The following is a 14,988-nucleotide window of genomic DNA, read 5'->3' as shown; positions in this document are numbered from 1 at the left end:
TTATCTTTTAATTAAATTTGGAAATTAAATAAATACATAAATTTATTATCTTTCAATTGATTTTGGAAACTAAACACATATTAATTCTATGTTAGAAAATTAATTTTACAGGCCTTTTATAAAGAAACAAATGCCAAACAAAAACCTCCGATGTTTGAAGTATGGTATGCAGAAGAGTCCCACATCAAAAATGATAGCGAAAACAAATTGGAGGATGAAGTATAAGATTGAAAGTAAGTGAGTGAAAACTTACATACCTGGATGGGGTCAATGGACGATCAAGAAGGTCCATGGCCTAGATCAGCGGCTTTCATTGCACTTGGAACGCCCCTGCTCTAAGGTCTACAATATTGTAGTACCTACATCGTAATTTGTGGGTGTGGCCCTGCGTTTTGCGCGGCCCTTATATAACTGTATTGAAGACTTCTATTCTATGAGTTCAAATATGTAGATATGTATGGAAAATGGTAGTTGTTAATTTGTCTAATACTTTTAAAAGTTTATTGTAAACGTGTTTTTATGAATCAAAACTAATTTAATTAACTTTTCAAAACCGATTTTCTTGAAATAATATTAATTTAAAATATGTTATAAAACTGATTTTCATAGTGTGTTTGGTTTCACTTACAAACTTGTTTATTGGCATAAAACTGTTTTTACACTTACAGATTTTACTCCTCCTTGTTTCTTAGCTATCGTGCTTTCTCATCCAGCAATTCTGTGATCCCTTACGATAATTTCTATCCATGTTCTTGGATCACAAGATCAATTCAATCAAACTAACTACTTAGTTTTGTGTTGCATTGCCATGTTTCATATCGAAAGTTCACAATAACCACAGAAAGAACAGAGTATAAACTCCCCACTGTACTCAACAAAACAAGTATTATTGAATGTAATATGTCAACAAACAGGTTAAAGTTTCTCAGAATCTGAACCAATAATACACATAATTAAATGACAATGGTGTGGTCATCTTTAGTACATAACCTTTGTAATATTTTTTCATTATACTTGAGACTTTATTTAAGAAGACTGAATTCTGATATTACTGGAACTGATAACATTAAGAAGCAAAGGTTTAGTGCTATTGGTGTGAATCCTTTAAACAATAATCTATTTTTCCTTTCTCTATTCTGTTGTTGTTTCATAACAAGTAACCCCAGAAAAAAAGTGGTAGATTACAAAGGGTAATCACTGATTTTCCAATTCAGATAGCCAATAGCTGTTCCATATTAATAGGAGATATGAATTTTGAAGGTCCTTTGAATATTTCATCCACAAATATGCGAGAAGCTGCCTCTGTCGGATGGAATGCATCCCAGAAAACATGGTCTTGTCTGTTGGAACAAATGCTTGACACTGGTAGACATGGAATTTGTGCATTCAACTCACCAAGTCCACAACAAGCACCTTTTACATTAACAAATCCTGAAAATGGAATACACACTTTGGTGAACATCTTCTCATCTCAATCTAAGTAATTTTCTACAAATCACATACTTTTCGACATGTAAGTTTTTATTACATGTTTTGTAAAGTTTGTGATGGAAGATTTGATACTACGAGTCTTCCTATTTATATACTAGTTTTTTTTTTTTTTATTCGATGCGGGACTTTTAATTCATTTTAAACGCTTATAATGATTATGAACTTGTTATGAATCATTTTGAAAAGGTGTATATGAAAAAATTTGTCTGAGGCATGGTGGTGACCTAATATCCAATATCTACACCAATAATAATGTAAAGGTAAAAAGGGTAATATGTTAATACCATAAGAAGTTGGATTGTGAATGAGGTCTTGGAGGGCAGCATAAGTATCAAAATAGGAATAATTTATGTCTTTTTTCTCCAACTTCCATTCCTTTAACATGTATTGAAGAGCTTCATTGTATTTGGCTGACAAATCATTTGCTGCAGAAGCACATTCTGTTTTGTTCTTAAGCCTGTATGCAGGGCAGCACCCAATTGGACCAACACCAGCAATCTCAAATTTCTTTGCACCATTGTTGTATAATCTCTGCCAAACCAAAATAAAGTATGTGTTTAGATCCATTTTTGGTTACCTAAAGTTACATTGAAATATCCATCAACATGGTTTTAGACAAATGTTCATGAAGTTTGCAAGCACAAGTTAATGTTAGGTCTTTAGAGGAGGAAGATTCACTGGAGAGATATAATACCAATAATACCCGAGTCCAACCACATAATTAACATTATTCTCAATCCAAAACCTTTAAGACAATGGGTCTATGAGTTTTTATCCTTATAAGGTGTTCAACTTCTTGGTTGTTACTCAATGTAAAATTTAGACTCATAATTGAATTTTCAACTGTTCAATCACACACCAAGTTGTTGCTTACTTTTTACAACCATGTCATTTACCTGTAGTTGAAGTTTCAATGTGGAAGCCATGGAATCTGCATACTGTTGAGGAGTGTTTTTATTTTGAAGATCCTTTGAGTCAAAATAACCAAAGACATCGTTGCCACCAATCACCACAATGAAAATAGACTTTGAAAGGTGTTTCTCAAGAGAAGATGCTTCTATTTGCTGTCTAAGTGTTTCATGCACTTGTGAGTAGTAGTCCACTTGTTTCTGCAAAGGAATTGATTGCATCTGCAAGAAATGTCTCATAAGAGATAACTCATTTGGGGAAGATTTTCTTATTATTTTGAGGTGCTTCTTAAGGGTCATTTTGCTCTTTTACTTTTGTTTTTTTTTTCTTGGTATAGTAATTCCTGTTATATTATAATCTCCTAAATATGATGAATAAAAGTAATAGTAGAGAAAATTGTACTTACAAAACCTTTATCTGAGGCATTAAATATTCCAGCACCTCCAGAGGCAAAGTTAACACCATTCAGAAAAGATATGTTTTTGTTGGAATTGTGAACTTTTGAGAGAAGGGAGAGATAAGGTGGTGAAGTGGGTAGACCCAATTTTTCAGCTGTCACCCAACAATTCATTTCATGCCAATATTAGCAAAACACAATTTGTAACTTTGTGCTACTATTATCAATATGCATGCAAAAACAACAACAAATAAAACAATCATATTAACTTTTTTCTATTTTTTATGTCCAATACAAGTTTTCATTGCCCCTAATAAAAAAGAAAATGTCTTTCTTTTATTTACCACATTGCTATAAAGAAAGTGCCTTTGGTTTCCCTACATTCCATGTTTAAACTATAATTTTCTTTCTGAAGTCAATACAAAAAAAAATATACTTTTTTTATTCCCATGTTGATGACCCTTTTAGGACTTTTGGAAGTTATCCCATCATCCATGATTTTCTTACAAAAGAAAATATATGAAGAAATCAATGAGTAATAGGTTAAAGTGTTGCCCTCTGATCCTTGTCCATGTTAGATATTTATTGAAAAATTATACTTTGACTCCTATTTTTTGATGTGATTTAGTATAAATCATTGATTCTTTCAGAAAAAGAGATAATAATATATTAATCAATGACCCACACTAAGTCATATTAGAAAATAGAGGGTGAAAATAAAAAAAATACGAGTCATATTTATTTGTATAGAAAAATATTATCCAATTGAAACTTTTTAATTCTAGTAAACGATTTTTTGACACATAAATAGTTATTTGACAACCCATTTTTAAGGTAAAATAATTATTAAAAAGTAAACTTTTATATTTATAAAGAAAGAAGGTAAAATAATGGATGTAAAGTGAGTGTAAAAATTTGGTTGGTAACACAGCAACATAAGACTTCTAACTTACTACACATGCAGCAGAAGAGAAACATGCAGAAACTATAAGAAATAAACAGGAGAATAGAAAGATTTCAATGATGTAAGTTAAAGATTGTTCATCTTCAAATACTATGAAAAAACGCATAAAGTTTTGATTTGATGACCCAAATCACAGAGTAAATCAATCTTGAATCACTCACCAATTAAATCTGCAGCATTTTTGCCATTGGTGAATCTGCCGGTGGGTTTCTTAGTAGGAAAATCAATGCCATAGTGAGGAAGAATGGCCTTTTCAATGGATAAAGGCAAGTAATTGTTGTTGCCAACATCAACAATTGAGTCTCCAAACACATAAACTGCAGGAGCCTTTTGAGCCTCCAAGTGTTCTAAGCTGAAGAAGATGAAGAAACAGAGAAAGAGAAGAGAATTTGTGATCACAGTTCTGTTTCCCATGTTGGAATGATCCTTCTGAGAATTGGTGTGTGGAAACAGACAGAGATTTAAAGATGGAAAAATCAGAAAGTTGATGAGTGTGAAAAGGAGAATTGAGTCACAGAAATTGAACCGAAGTGTAGTCTCAGATATTGAATGTGAACCCAATCTAGTTCATATCGTGTCTTTGATTTGTAATAAATTGGTGTTTGGTGATGGCAGAACCACACATTTAAATTGTCTTTGTCTCTCAGGAATATTGAAGTCACTAACTTCTAAATTTTCATAGACACAGTGTGTGTATATGCATACAGTCCTTTTATCTCATTTTGAATTCATTAGTTAGATAAATGAAATAATAGTTGTGTTTGATTCTTTTTTAGAAAATCAATAATATCTCTTATTTAAATTTTTCCTCTTTCCTCTCTATTAACATCCATTTTGACAATTATTTCAGTATAAAATTATTTGGGTTAAGTAAATTTGTAATTCTTAAAATGTGAGAGGAAATTAGAATTTATTTCTCTCAAACTTTAATTTAGTTTATCTTTAAACTTTCAAAATAAATACATTTGGTGGACTTAACCTAAATTACTTATATTTTTTTGTGCTAAACAAAATTTATGGTTGAATTAATATTTAAGTTGTGTATACTATTTGATCGACTTAAATGTCAATTTTGAACAATATTTAACAAATAAAAAAAATTAATTTGTTTAGTTAAAAAGATTGAATCAATTCATTTTTTAATTTTAAAGACTAAAATGTATCCAAAATTTAAAACATGAATGAATTCTAATTTTACATCTAACTTTAAATATTAGAAATATATTTAATCCAAATTATTTATATAAAAAGTCTTATATATTTAATATTTAATTGGATATAATCAAATTATAATTATAATTGCAATTAAATATATTTGGATGTGACTACTTGCAACATTAACATTATAATTTATACTATTTATAATAATTAAATATAAAAAATTTATATAATGTTATAAATTTATTAAAACTATTAACTTTCATAATATTTATTTATATTTTAGTTAATTTTTAATAATATAAATTTGTTCTTTTATAATATAAATTTATAGATAATTATATACTAAATGTTAAAGCATATATTTATATCATTAATTTTAAATTCATAATTTTTATTTCTATTAAACATGTATTATAAGTAATATAAATACATTTAAATGTTTACTTAAAATATAATTCAAATCAAAATAAAGATTTGTTTAATATATTTTATAGAAAAGGAATATTTTTATTTTTTATTTTTTCTAATTGAGTACGAATATATTTAATTTTTTAATTATTTTAATTCAAAATTATAAGGTACTTTTATTTTTATATTTTTTTAATAATTAATAAAATATAATATTTTATTCACAGATTTTTTTTGTAAAATATTATTATACTTGTAAAATACTTAAGTTATATATATATATATATATATATATATATATATATATATATCAATTTATATTTTATTATTTAGTATATAATTATCTATAAAATTAATGAATATTTTAAAGAATTGAAATTTATTATTAAAACTTTAATTTTAGATTATTAAAACATTTTTTGAAACATAAATAAATATTGCAAAAGTTAATAATTTTCATAAACTTACAATACAATATTAGATTTTTATATTTAATTATTATAACTAGTATCATTTATAATTGGAAAATAATTTTTTGACTACTAAATTTTGACAACTTTTTCTTACAACCTTAGGTGTTATCTTTTATGTGGTTTTTTATTTCTCCTTTTTCTCATTTTCAATATTCAAAAACCATTTAGAATATGACACCTCATATTGTAAAAAACGTTGTCAAAGTTTAATAGTCAAAATATCATTCTTTTTTATAATTTTAAGTTTATAAATAGGTCATCAGAATATAATTAATCATGATATTATTGTAGTTAAATTTTAAAAGATCATTAATGTATTATAAAATAATGTAATTTTTTCATAATTTTTTTTTTTTGGAATGTCTCTCGTTAAAGAATGTTTTCATATATATATATATATATATATATATATATATATATATATATATATATATATATATATATATATATATATATATATATATTGGTTATTAATGTGATGATTGTCTCCGATAACTGATAACTACTTGATAATCACCTTTTAGTATACACACTATTTTACTCTTATTAATTAACATAACTTAGTTTATTAATTATTTGATGTTTAATTTTGTAATTTAAAAAAAAATTATAAATTTAATATTTTTATTTTGATAATAATTAGAAGAATTAATTTTATATTTTTATTGTTACAAAGTAAAAATTAACATGCAATAAAAATTATTTTTGGAATAAGTATATCATTATTTTGTATATATAAAGGAGATTCTCCTTTTTTTTATGTTCACAATTTAAAATACCAATTTTACTTTTTAAATATAATAATTTTTTAAATTTTTTAAAATTGACAGTTACTTTTACCAGTTTTTTATAAAATCGACTATCTTTCCTTCTTTTCTTCTTCTTTATTTATCAATGGTTATTCTTTCATCTATTTTGATATATTTCATTTCATTTTTAATAAATATAATTTAGTTTATATATTACCTTAATAATATTACAATATTATCACCTATTAATATAATATCACACATATTTAAAAAATGTATACACAGATTATGTTAGTATTATCTATATATATATACACATGGAGAGAGAGAAAAGTACGAGTTTGAAAGAAAACGACTAATAACCTTATTATATTGAAATTTTAAATTAAAAATAATATTATAATTTTTTTTTTCTATCTTGTATGAATTAATTTATAACCAATTGAAGTGGAACATATTGAATATCTTGAAAGACCCACACACACCATTTATTGGCAAAGAAAAAAAAAATCCATGAAGAAGGTTGATGCTGCAATCAATTCCTAATATGAACACAGCAAACATCAATGATGAGGCTTTTGTTAACATTAATTTCAAAGGAATTAGTTCATTGAAATGCGAAGTGATGATCTAAAATCTCAGAAAATTTGAAAAAAAAAAAGGTTTTTTCAAGAACTAAAATTTGACTTCCCCTGGAAGGTATGGTCTTGTTCTTTTATTATTCATGTTTTCAGATAAAGTTGGACAAATTTTAAGCCTCACACATCATAACTTTAAAACCAAACCAAACCAAAGGAAACGGTTTCAAAACAAAATTTGCCGACAACTCAGTCTCTGTCTTTATTTCCACGCGGCATCGTTAATGCTATTTCAACTACTTATTAAAACAAACTTTTAAATTTTAAAATTTTATATATAAAAGAAATTGTTATAATTTGATACTTGTCTATTTCAAATTATCTGTAATTATAATTTTTATATATAGATTAATAATAATAATTTTATTAATTATTGTTATTATAAAAAAGTGAACATATATACGTATTTTACTAGTTCATATTAAAAAATGTAATATTATTTTGAGAAAATAATTATTTTATTCTTTTTAATTAGAAGTACTTCTTTTTCACAGTTCATATTTAATTTGATAAGATTAGTGAACATTTGATGTCATTCTATTAACTCTAACTCGTGTTTAATTTGATGTTTTTTTCATAGTAAAAGGCATTTAATATTCTATTAGCTATGATTTGAATTTGAAATTGTAGGATTTTAAGTACATGTCAAATTTATATTGTTCTCAAGCAAAATTTGTCTGTCTTAAAAGATACTTATGCTAAGTATAACAAATAAGTTAATTATTAATTTTCACGTTATTTGGTGGGCGCCGTAAAAAGATGTATGACGTGGCTCATTATTTTTAGTTAAATATAATACTTCAAGGTTTTTTTATTTAATTGTTATTATTTAACTATTAAAATAATTCATTCATAATTCTAATAAGAATAAAAAATAAGAATAAAGCCTTAGCTTATACTGTGTAAAGTGAGTTTTGATCCTTCAAAGTTTTAGTTTCTTTAAAAAAAAAAATCTCAAAAATTTAGTAAATTTTAGTCTATTAGTAAATGAAGAAATAAAAACTTACTAAGGTTTTATAGAGAATAAAACTCAAACTTAGAAAGATCTCACCTATTTACCCCTTAAATCCCCCAAAGAAAATTAGTCTTTATATTTAACTGGTGATAAGTAAAAAGATAAAACCGACATTAAAAAGTATTAATCTACATGCATGCTGTAACAAAGTAAATGTATTTACCTAACATAATTCTTTGATTTTCTCTCATTTATTCTGAAATGGAATTTCCGCGATATTAAAAAATTGTATTTCAATACAAGTAGAAGCTAGTCAAAGAAATATTTGAGTTAGGAGAAGAAATTTGCCAAAGACCTTTAACCCAAACCTCACTCTATATGTCGAGAAAAATCATATTCCATTCAAACAAGTCTTATCTGTTAAAGTTGAATTGAAGTGGACTTATACAAACATAGTTTTATTTCCCATTCTTTTTTTTATATATTAATACATTACTTTCTGTCATTAGTATTTCAATTTTAAGATTAATTATAATTTAACAAAATTAATAATGATCGAATCGTAAATTATTATATAATTAAAAATGGTCCATTTTTAATAATAATATTTTTTATGAAATTAATACAATCTCACTATAACGAATTTGAAAAGAAAAAAAAAATGCTTAGAATACCACATAGATAAATAAAAACTGTTAACTAACTTTCAAAATACATTTATACACAATTCCCTATTGACAAACTTCTCTCCCTAGTTATATAAAAAAAAATGAATAATTTCTATTTTTTTCATTATGTTTTACATAAGATGTTTATCCTTTAAAAAATTTATAGTAGCTACTCTAATGTTTTCTTTCTTTTTAGTTGATATGGAAATTATGAAAAATGATAATAATCACTTAAAATGACATTGAAATTTGAAACATCAAGTTTGGCTTCACCATCTAGTACATCTAAAAAACCTTGTTGACCTACAAGACTGTCTTTAATAGTCCTAATATGAAATATTTAATTTGAGTGATATCCAACATCAATGTAATTTAATTTGTTGTGAAATTAACCATAAATTCATTGGAGCAAATCCAAAGTAGAAGAAAAAAAAAACAATAGAAGGCATATAATTACTCATAAACTTATTATTCAATATATGTATCAGATTTTGAATAACATATTTTTTATTATTATATTTTAATTTAAAAGATGAAAAGAAAACATATTTTTTTAATAAAAAAAATAGAATTAGTGTAAAATTAATTCAAATCAAATTGTATAAATTGGTTTATTCATTGAAGGATATATATATATATATATATATATATATATATATATATATATATATATATATATATATTAAAAAAGTCATGACAAATTTAGAGAATCCGAGAAGTAGATAATAGACTTCTATTACATATTTGAATGCTGTGCTAATGTTAACAAATTTTTTAACTTGTATAATTATAATGATAATTTTTAAAACAATTATTACTAATCGAAACTAAGCTTTCAACTTAATTATATAATATTGCAAATCACATTATAACATTTAGTAAATCGAAATTCAGCATAATATTTAATTAAGTATAGTGAAAGATGTTATAACTTGTCGCACCACGTCGCAACAATCACTATCAATCCGTTGGATACAAGTCACTATTATATCTTAAACAGCTTCAACTTATTATTATCATAACTTGTGTTGAGATATCTACAAAGAAAAAAAAAAAGGAAATTGTGATATTTGTGACCTTATTGATGCTCTATTTGGCTCTGTCCCAATCGAAAATTTATGAGTTTAATAATAACACGTTACCCTCCGTTTTGTTTGAGTTCATGGCAAGCATATAAAAAAAAATTATTGGTTCATAAGTAAACAAGGGAAAGAAATAGTGTGAAGTTAACATTTAGTTATGATATTTTGTTGTTTGCTTGTTTCAATATATTTATAAGTCTTTCATAATATTAATACCTAAAATTCAATAATTCTATAGTTTCTGATAGTTCAATTATTTTATGTAACTTTTAGTTCAACACATTGTGTGGTGGTGGTATTCAAAGAAACTACAAAATTACCCTATAAAGACTAATTTTAGGGGATTCGTTAGATTGGCAAGGACTAATCCTTCCAAAGATTCTTTGAGCACTTGTTTTCTTGATTCTAATGAAAACCTATGCGTGATGCTGTGATGCTATTATTCTTGTTTTGAAGAATAAAAATCCATTTTATAGATGAAACTCTCTTCAAATCTAGACATTATCTACCTTTTGGATCATGCAGGGTCCTATTACAGGTTAATCAAGAATCAGATCAATCATTTACACAAAGATTGCACTAGGTGGAATCTACTTTTGAGGTCTGGAAGGATCTCAGGGAAAGATATATCAAGGAGATCTGTTCTGAATTGTTGAATTACATGAAAAGGTTGTTCACTTTCAAACAAGAAAGATGATTAGATTATGATGCCGATTTTATGGATTTGAACTCTACCTCATCCTCTTCTACATCATGAGATGGGAAAGAACAATCTAATTACTGAAATAAGAATTACTCTACAAATGATACCTGTCGTTTGGTAATTTCAAAGACTAAGATAATATTTTCAAAACTTTAGAAACTAAATTGACTAATACTAAGAATTTCATATGCTAAATTGATAAAAAGTAAAATCCGGTCTTGAAAAAACAATCACTCTACTCAATTTGGTCCTTAAAGAAAAAGTAACTAAATATTCCTCAAGATTATAAATCAGAGATACTTTAATTGTTCCATCATTCACCCTTTGTGCCTAGTACATTATCAGTCTCTGAAAAACAATAAGTATCAACTTTATTGGTCCCTTGCGTAATTCGGGGGAAAAAAACCATCAACTATATAAAAGTAACCAGGACCAGTGACATAGGATAGGACTAATGTGCCGGAGGCCATTCTAATTTTAAATGGTCCTTCAGAAATTTCTTAAAGCTATCCTCTGTGCTTCCACTATAGGGTAGAATCTTCAAAACAGAACAGAGAACAAAAACTCTAAATGGATACAATTGCTTAAGAATTTCAGGGTCCCTATCATAATCCTGCCAAGAAGAAATAATGATTTGATTCCAGAGGCTAAGAAATATATGTAACTCAATACTACATACACTACACACAACAAAATGTATATGGGAAGTATGACTACTTACCTTTTCAGTTATTACAACAACTGGTTTGGAACCAAACTTCTCCTCTAGTTCTCTAAGTTTGGCTCTGATTATCTCAATATCCTGGATTAATTGAAAATATACAATAAAGTAGCATCTTAGTCAGTGTCTAACTAAACCACATAAGAAAATTCAAAATAAATTAATAAAATAGAAGTAGACAAGGCTCAATATGATCCTCGTGCAGTTATCTTACAAACCATTGTCCATTTTAACAGCACAGCACAGCATCCAAAAAAGCACAACAGGTTTAAATGGTGTTTTCAATTAACATGGTATGCCGTCAGTCAACAAATTATTTCTTCCAAATTCAGGAGAAAAGTGTACCTTGGCATGGAATATGTGGTGATCACTGAAATCTATTCGATCAACATAAAGTGCTCGCATCTGCATCAGCATCAAGTTATCTGCAGTTTAGAGATCAAATAATAAATACAGACAAAAGTAAGGAGAAAAGAAAGTGAAAATCCACTTAAAATCTATACAGCGTTGTGACAAGAATGCCACCCACTTAGTTAAGCATTTCATTAAATAGTATTGAGTTATTTTACTTCTAATACATCCGAAAGTTAAGAAATTTTACAATTATATGATTTTAGATAAAATGGTAAAATGGTAGATAAGTCTTAGGATGTTAAAACGAAACAGTCAATTAATATGTTTGTGTCTAGATATAAATAAATTTCATTAGGATAAGGAGTAACTAGTACGGAGGAATACCTTTTGAATCTGCTTCACAAAAGGCTCCGCAGAACCAATAGCAGAAACACATAATACAGTAGTTTCATGAAGAGCCGTCAATGGTATTTTGGCATTGATAGTTCCCACCTCAAATAAGTAAGTTGGATCCATTTTTGTAAAGAAAATAGAAACAGACCTTTTAATCCTTAAGATCATTGATTCAATATCCTTGAGAGTATGCTCAGAAACCTGTTCTACCAAAGTACAATTTTCAGTAATATGACAAGCTTTTAAAATTCAGCAAAACCAAAATTGCTCATGCAAACAGCAAAACTACACTGATGAAAGAAAGCTTGCCAAAAAGGTAAGCAATTTTTTCTTAAAAGGGAACTACATATATCATTTTTATCATACCAAATCGGCATGATGGATTACAACTGCATCTGCTCGCCTAAGTGCAGTCAACGGCTCCCTTAGCGGTCCACGCGGCAATAGTTGAAGGTTACCCCAAAGAGTTAATCCATTAACCATTACAATATCCAAATCTCGCCACAAGCTCCAATGCTACCTTACATGTAGATAATACGGTTTAGACCAAATGCCACGTCAAGGCAAAAGATAAAATCTTAATTTCAAGCATTTGTGTCACTAGCAGCGAAGCAGATCACAATTGGGGAACAAGGTACTTTCAGGATATCATTAGCAACAAAATCATGAGGTAGTAAATCAACAAAGTGAGGAAAATAAACAAGTGGGGAGAGGAGTTGCATTACCTGCATAGCATCGTCAAGAACTACAACCCCAATTTTTTCTGAATCAAGACAATCATGAACCTTTTGTTCAAGGTATTGTTTTTCATGCCATGAAGTCTTACAAATATCAATGTAGCCATATTTTTGGATAAATTGCCTTGCAACAGCAGCTCGGTTAGCACCAACACCAATCTTGGTTGGTGTCCCAAGTAAATGCCTCCTAAGCATGTTGACTTCATCCCCACCGCCATAACCCTGCCAGACATTGACCGCTTCAGTTTAAACTTAAGAGCACGAAAATCAAGAAAAACGGTCATAAGTTCATAGCCAAGTGTCATTATTTTACATGGAAGTAAATACTAAAGGTATTGCAAAACAACACACACATCAGCAACTGTAACATTTAATTATTAACCAATTACCAAACTACGTCAATAATTTATGCACTTATAATCATAGTTATCTAGGCCAGTTCAGACTAGCAAGTCAAACTGGTCTGATTGGGAAACCAATGATACACATAGTGTGATTGAAAAGGTTACATACAATTATTTTCTCTCATATCTTTGCTTATCCAGGAGCCTTTTGGCATCAGGATAAGTAAGATTTTTGTTTTAGTAAGAAATTTAGCAGCCATGAATCTTTATAACTAGTTCATTGATCTGACCAGTGACTGGGTTAAAACACTACTCGGATACACCATTCAACAAACACTTCTTCAAAAAATAAATAAATAAGATTCTCTCTTAAGTTAAAATTAGTTTAAATATTAGCTAATTTGTATAAATTACTTCATTTAGCTTCTTTAATTACTTAATTTCAACAAACATAAGAAGCTTGAGTGTTCATAAGAAAGTTTACATGAACATGTCTAAGGGGTCTGATAAAATATATTTTCCATAAACACTTTTAGAAGAAAAAAATAAGAAGAAAAAATAAAATCAGCTTTTCCATAACCTAGAATCAGCTTATGTATAAACTAAATTATAAAAGTTATTTCACATTAGTTTTTTTTTTTTAATTTATGTATAAGCTTATGAAAAACTAATTTCATTTTTTTTTTGTTACACTAGAAGTGTTTAATAATCAATTAATAAATAAGCACTAAGAAAACGAACAATTTATCTAATTAAATTAATCATTTATGCTTTTTCTGCTAACTGTGAAAAACAAAATCACTAGTCTACAAAAATTGAACCAAGAAGAGACCCTAACGGCTATTATTTCGGGGAATGAAAAAGGAAATACCCTGGAAAGAACTAGAGGTGAAATTCCGTAACGCGAAAAGCAGAGAGCGATGAACTCCACCATCGGCGTCTTCCCATTGCCTCCCCAACTCAAATTACCAACACTGATCACACGAACCGGCAAACTACATACAAAACAACACCACCGAAAACACGGTTAGTTAGTGAACTTAAGGATTTGTTTGGATAAAGATTAGAAACGCGATTTCATGAATTTCAATTTCCCAAATTCGAAAGCGCAAACTGAAAAGGAAAAATTTACCGTTGGACTTGAAAGAAACGGTGTTGGTAAAGTGAGCGACGAAGTGAGAGGACGAGTTTGTAGAGTGTGGAAGAAATGGAAAGGAAAGGGAGCAGAGAGCGGTGAAATGGAGTAAGGTGAGAGAGAGTGTGAGCGTAGGCTATTTCATTCACTGCACTTCTCAGTTTCTCCATCAATTTTCTTACTTTCTTTTCTTCTCCTTCTTCTTCTTCTTCTTCTTCATGTAACCCTTTCGCCACACCCTAACTCAACACACCAATTAATTTTCAATTGTTTATTATAATACAAAAATTATTTTCCTAATAAATTATGCAAATATTTTCTGATAAATATAGAAACTTATCGAAAGTTTATATTCAGAAGTTATTTTCCTAAGATCTTTAAAATATAAAAACAAAACTAGTTGTATGGAGAATTAAATGCCTTTAATTAAATCATTTTAATATGATAAATAAGTTTGTCTTTACATTAAATCCATACACTATTATTATTTTTCTTTTGTATTATACAAGATCTTCTTGATCTTCTTATAGAATACTCCTTCTAATTTTTAGAGTGTGTTTTCATGAGTTGAAAGATTTAAAGAAGATGGATATAATTGATTAAAGTGGATTTGAGGATGAAATTTGTATTGTTTTTTTTAAGTGATTTAGAAATGATATTGAAATAGATTTGAGAGTAAACTCTGTAAAAGTTTGTATAAGATGTG

At 27.6% G+C, this 14,988-nt stretch overlaps 2 protein-coding genes and 1 non-coding gene across 3 annotated transcripts; 1 reads left to right on the top strand and 2 right to left on the bottom strand.

Moving 5' to 3' along the window:
- The first annotated feature begins 249 nt into the window (after positions 1-249).
- LOC114189364 (U1 spliceosomal RNA) lies at positions 250-407 on the top strand. Its single transcript, XR_003605667.2, has one exon. It is a non-coding gene; the product is annotated as a U1 spliceosomal RNA (small nuclear RNA).
- A 459-nt stretch (positions 408-866) lies between these two features.
- LOC114187381 (GDSL esterase/lipase At5g55050) lies at positions 867-4,471 on the bottom strand. Its single transcript, XM_028075626.2, has 5 exons — positions 3,923-4,471; positions 2,807-2,952; positions 2,388-2,621; positions 1,776-2,022; positions 867-1,431 (listed from the first exon to the last, which is right to left on the bottom strand). Exons 1-5 carry the CDS (start codon positions 4,173-4,175, stop codon positions 1,211-1,213), a joined length of 1,101 nt encoding a protein of 366 aa, XP_027931427.2. The 5' UTR covers positions 4,176-4,471; the 3' UTR covers positions 867-1,210.
- A 6,370-nt stretch (positions 4,472-10,841) lies between these two features.
- On the bottom strand, positions 10,842-14,538 carry LPXK (tetraacyldisaccharide 4'-kinase family protein). The gene is made up of 8 exons (XM_028075388.2): positions 14,280-14,538; positions 14,019-14,142; positions 12,792-13,025; positions 12,433-12,582; positions 12,058-12,267; positions 11,665-11,724; positions 11,320-11,400; positions 10,842-11,211 (listed from the first exon to the last, which is right to left on the bottom strand). The coding sequence occupies exons 1-8, from the start codon at positions 14,450-14,452 to the stop codon at positions 11,050-11,052; spliced, it is 1,194 nt and encodes a 397-aa protein (XP_027931189.1). The 5' UTR covers positions 14,453-14,538; the 3' UTR covers positions 10,842-11,049.
- Positions 14,539-14,988: the final 450 nt, after the last annotated feature.

Source organism: Vigna unguiculata, chromosome 6 (genome assembly GCF_037176805.1).
Source record: "Vigna unguiculata cultivar grain cowpea cultivar isolate G323 ecotype 2 chromosome 6, ASM3717680v1, whole genome shotgun sequence".
In the NCBI taxonomy this organism is placed as follows: domain Eukaryota; kingdom Viridiplantae; phylum Streptophyta; class Magnoliopsida; order Fabales; family Fabaceae; genus Vigna; species Vigna unguiculata.
This window is presented reverse-complemented; position numbering and strand designations above follow the sequence as displayed.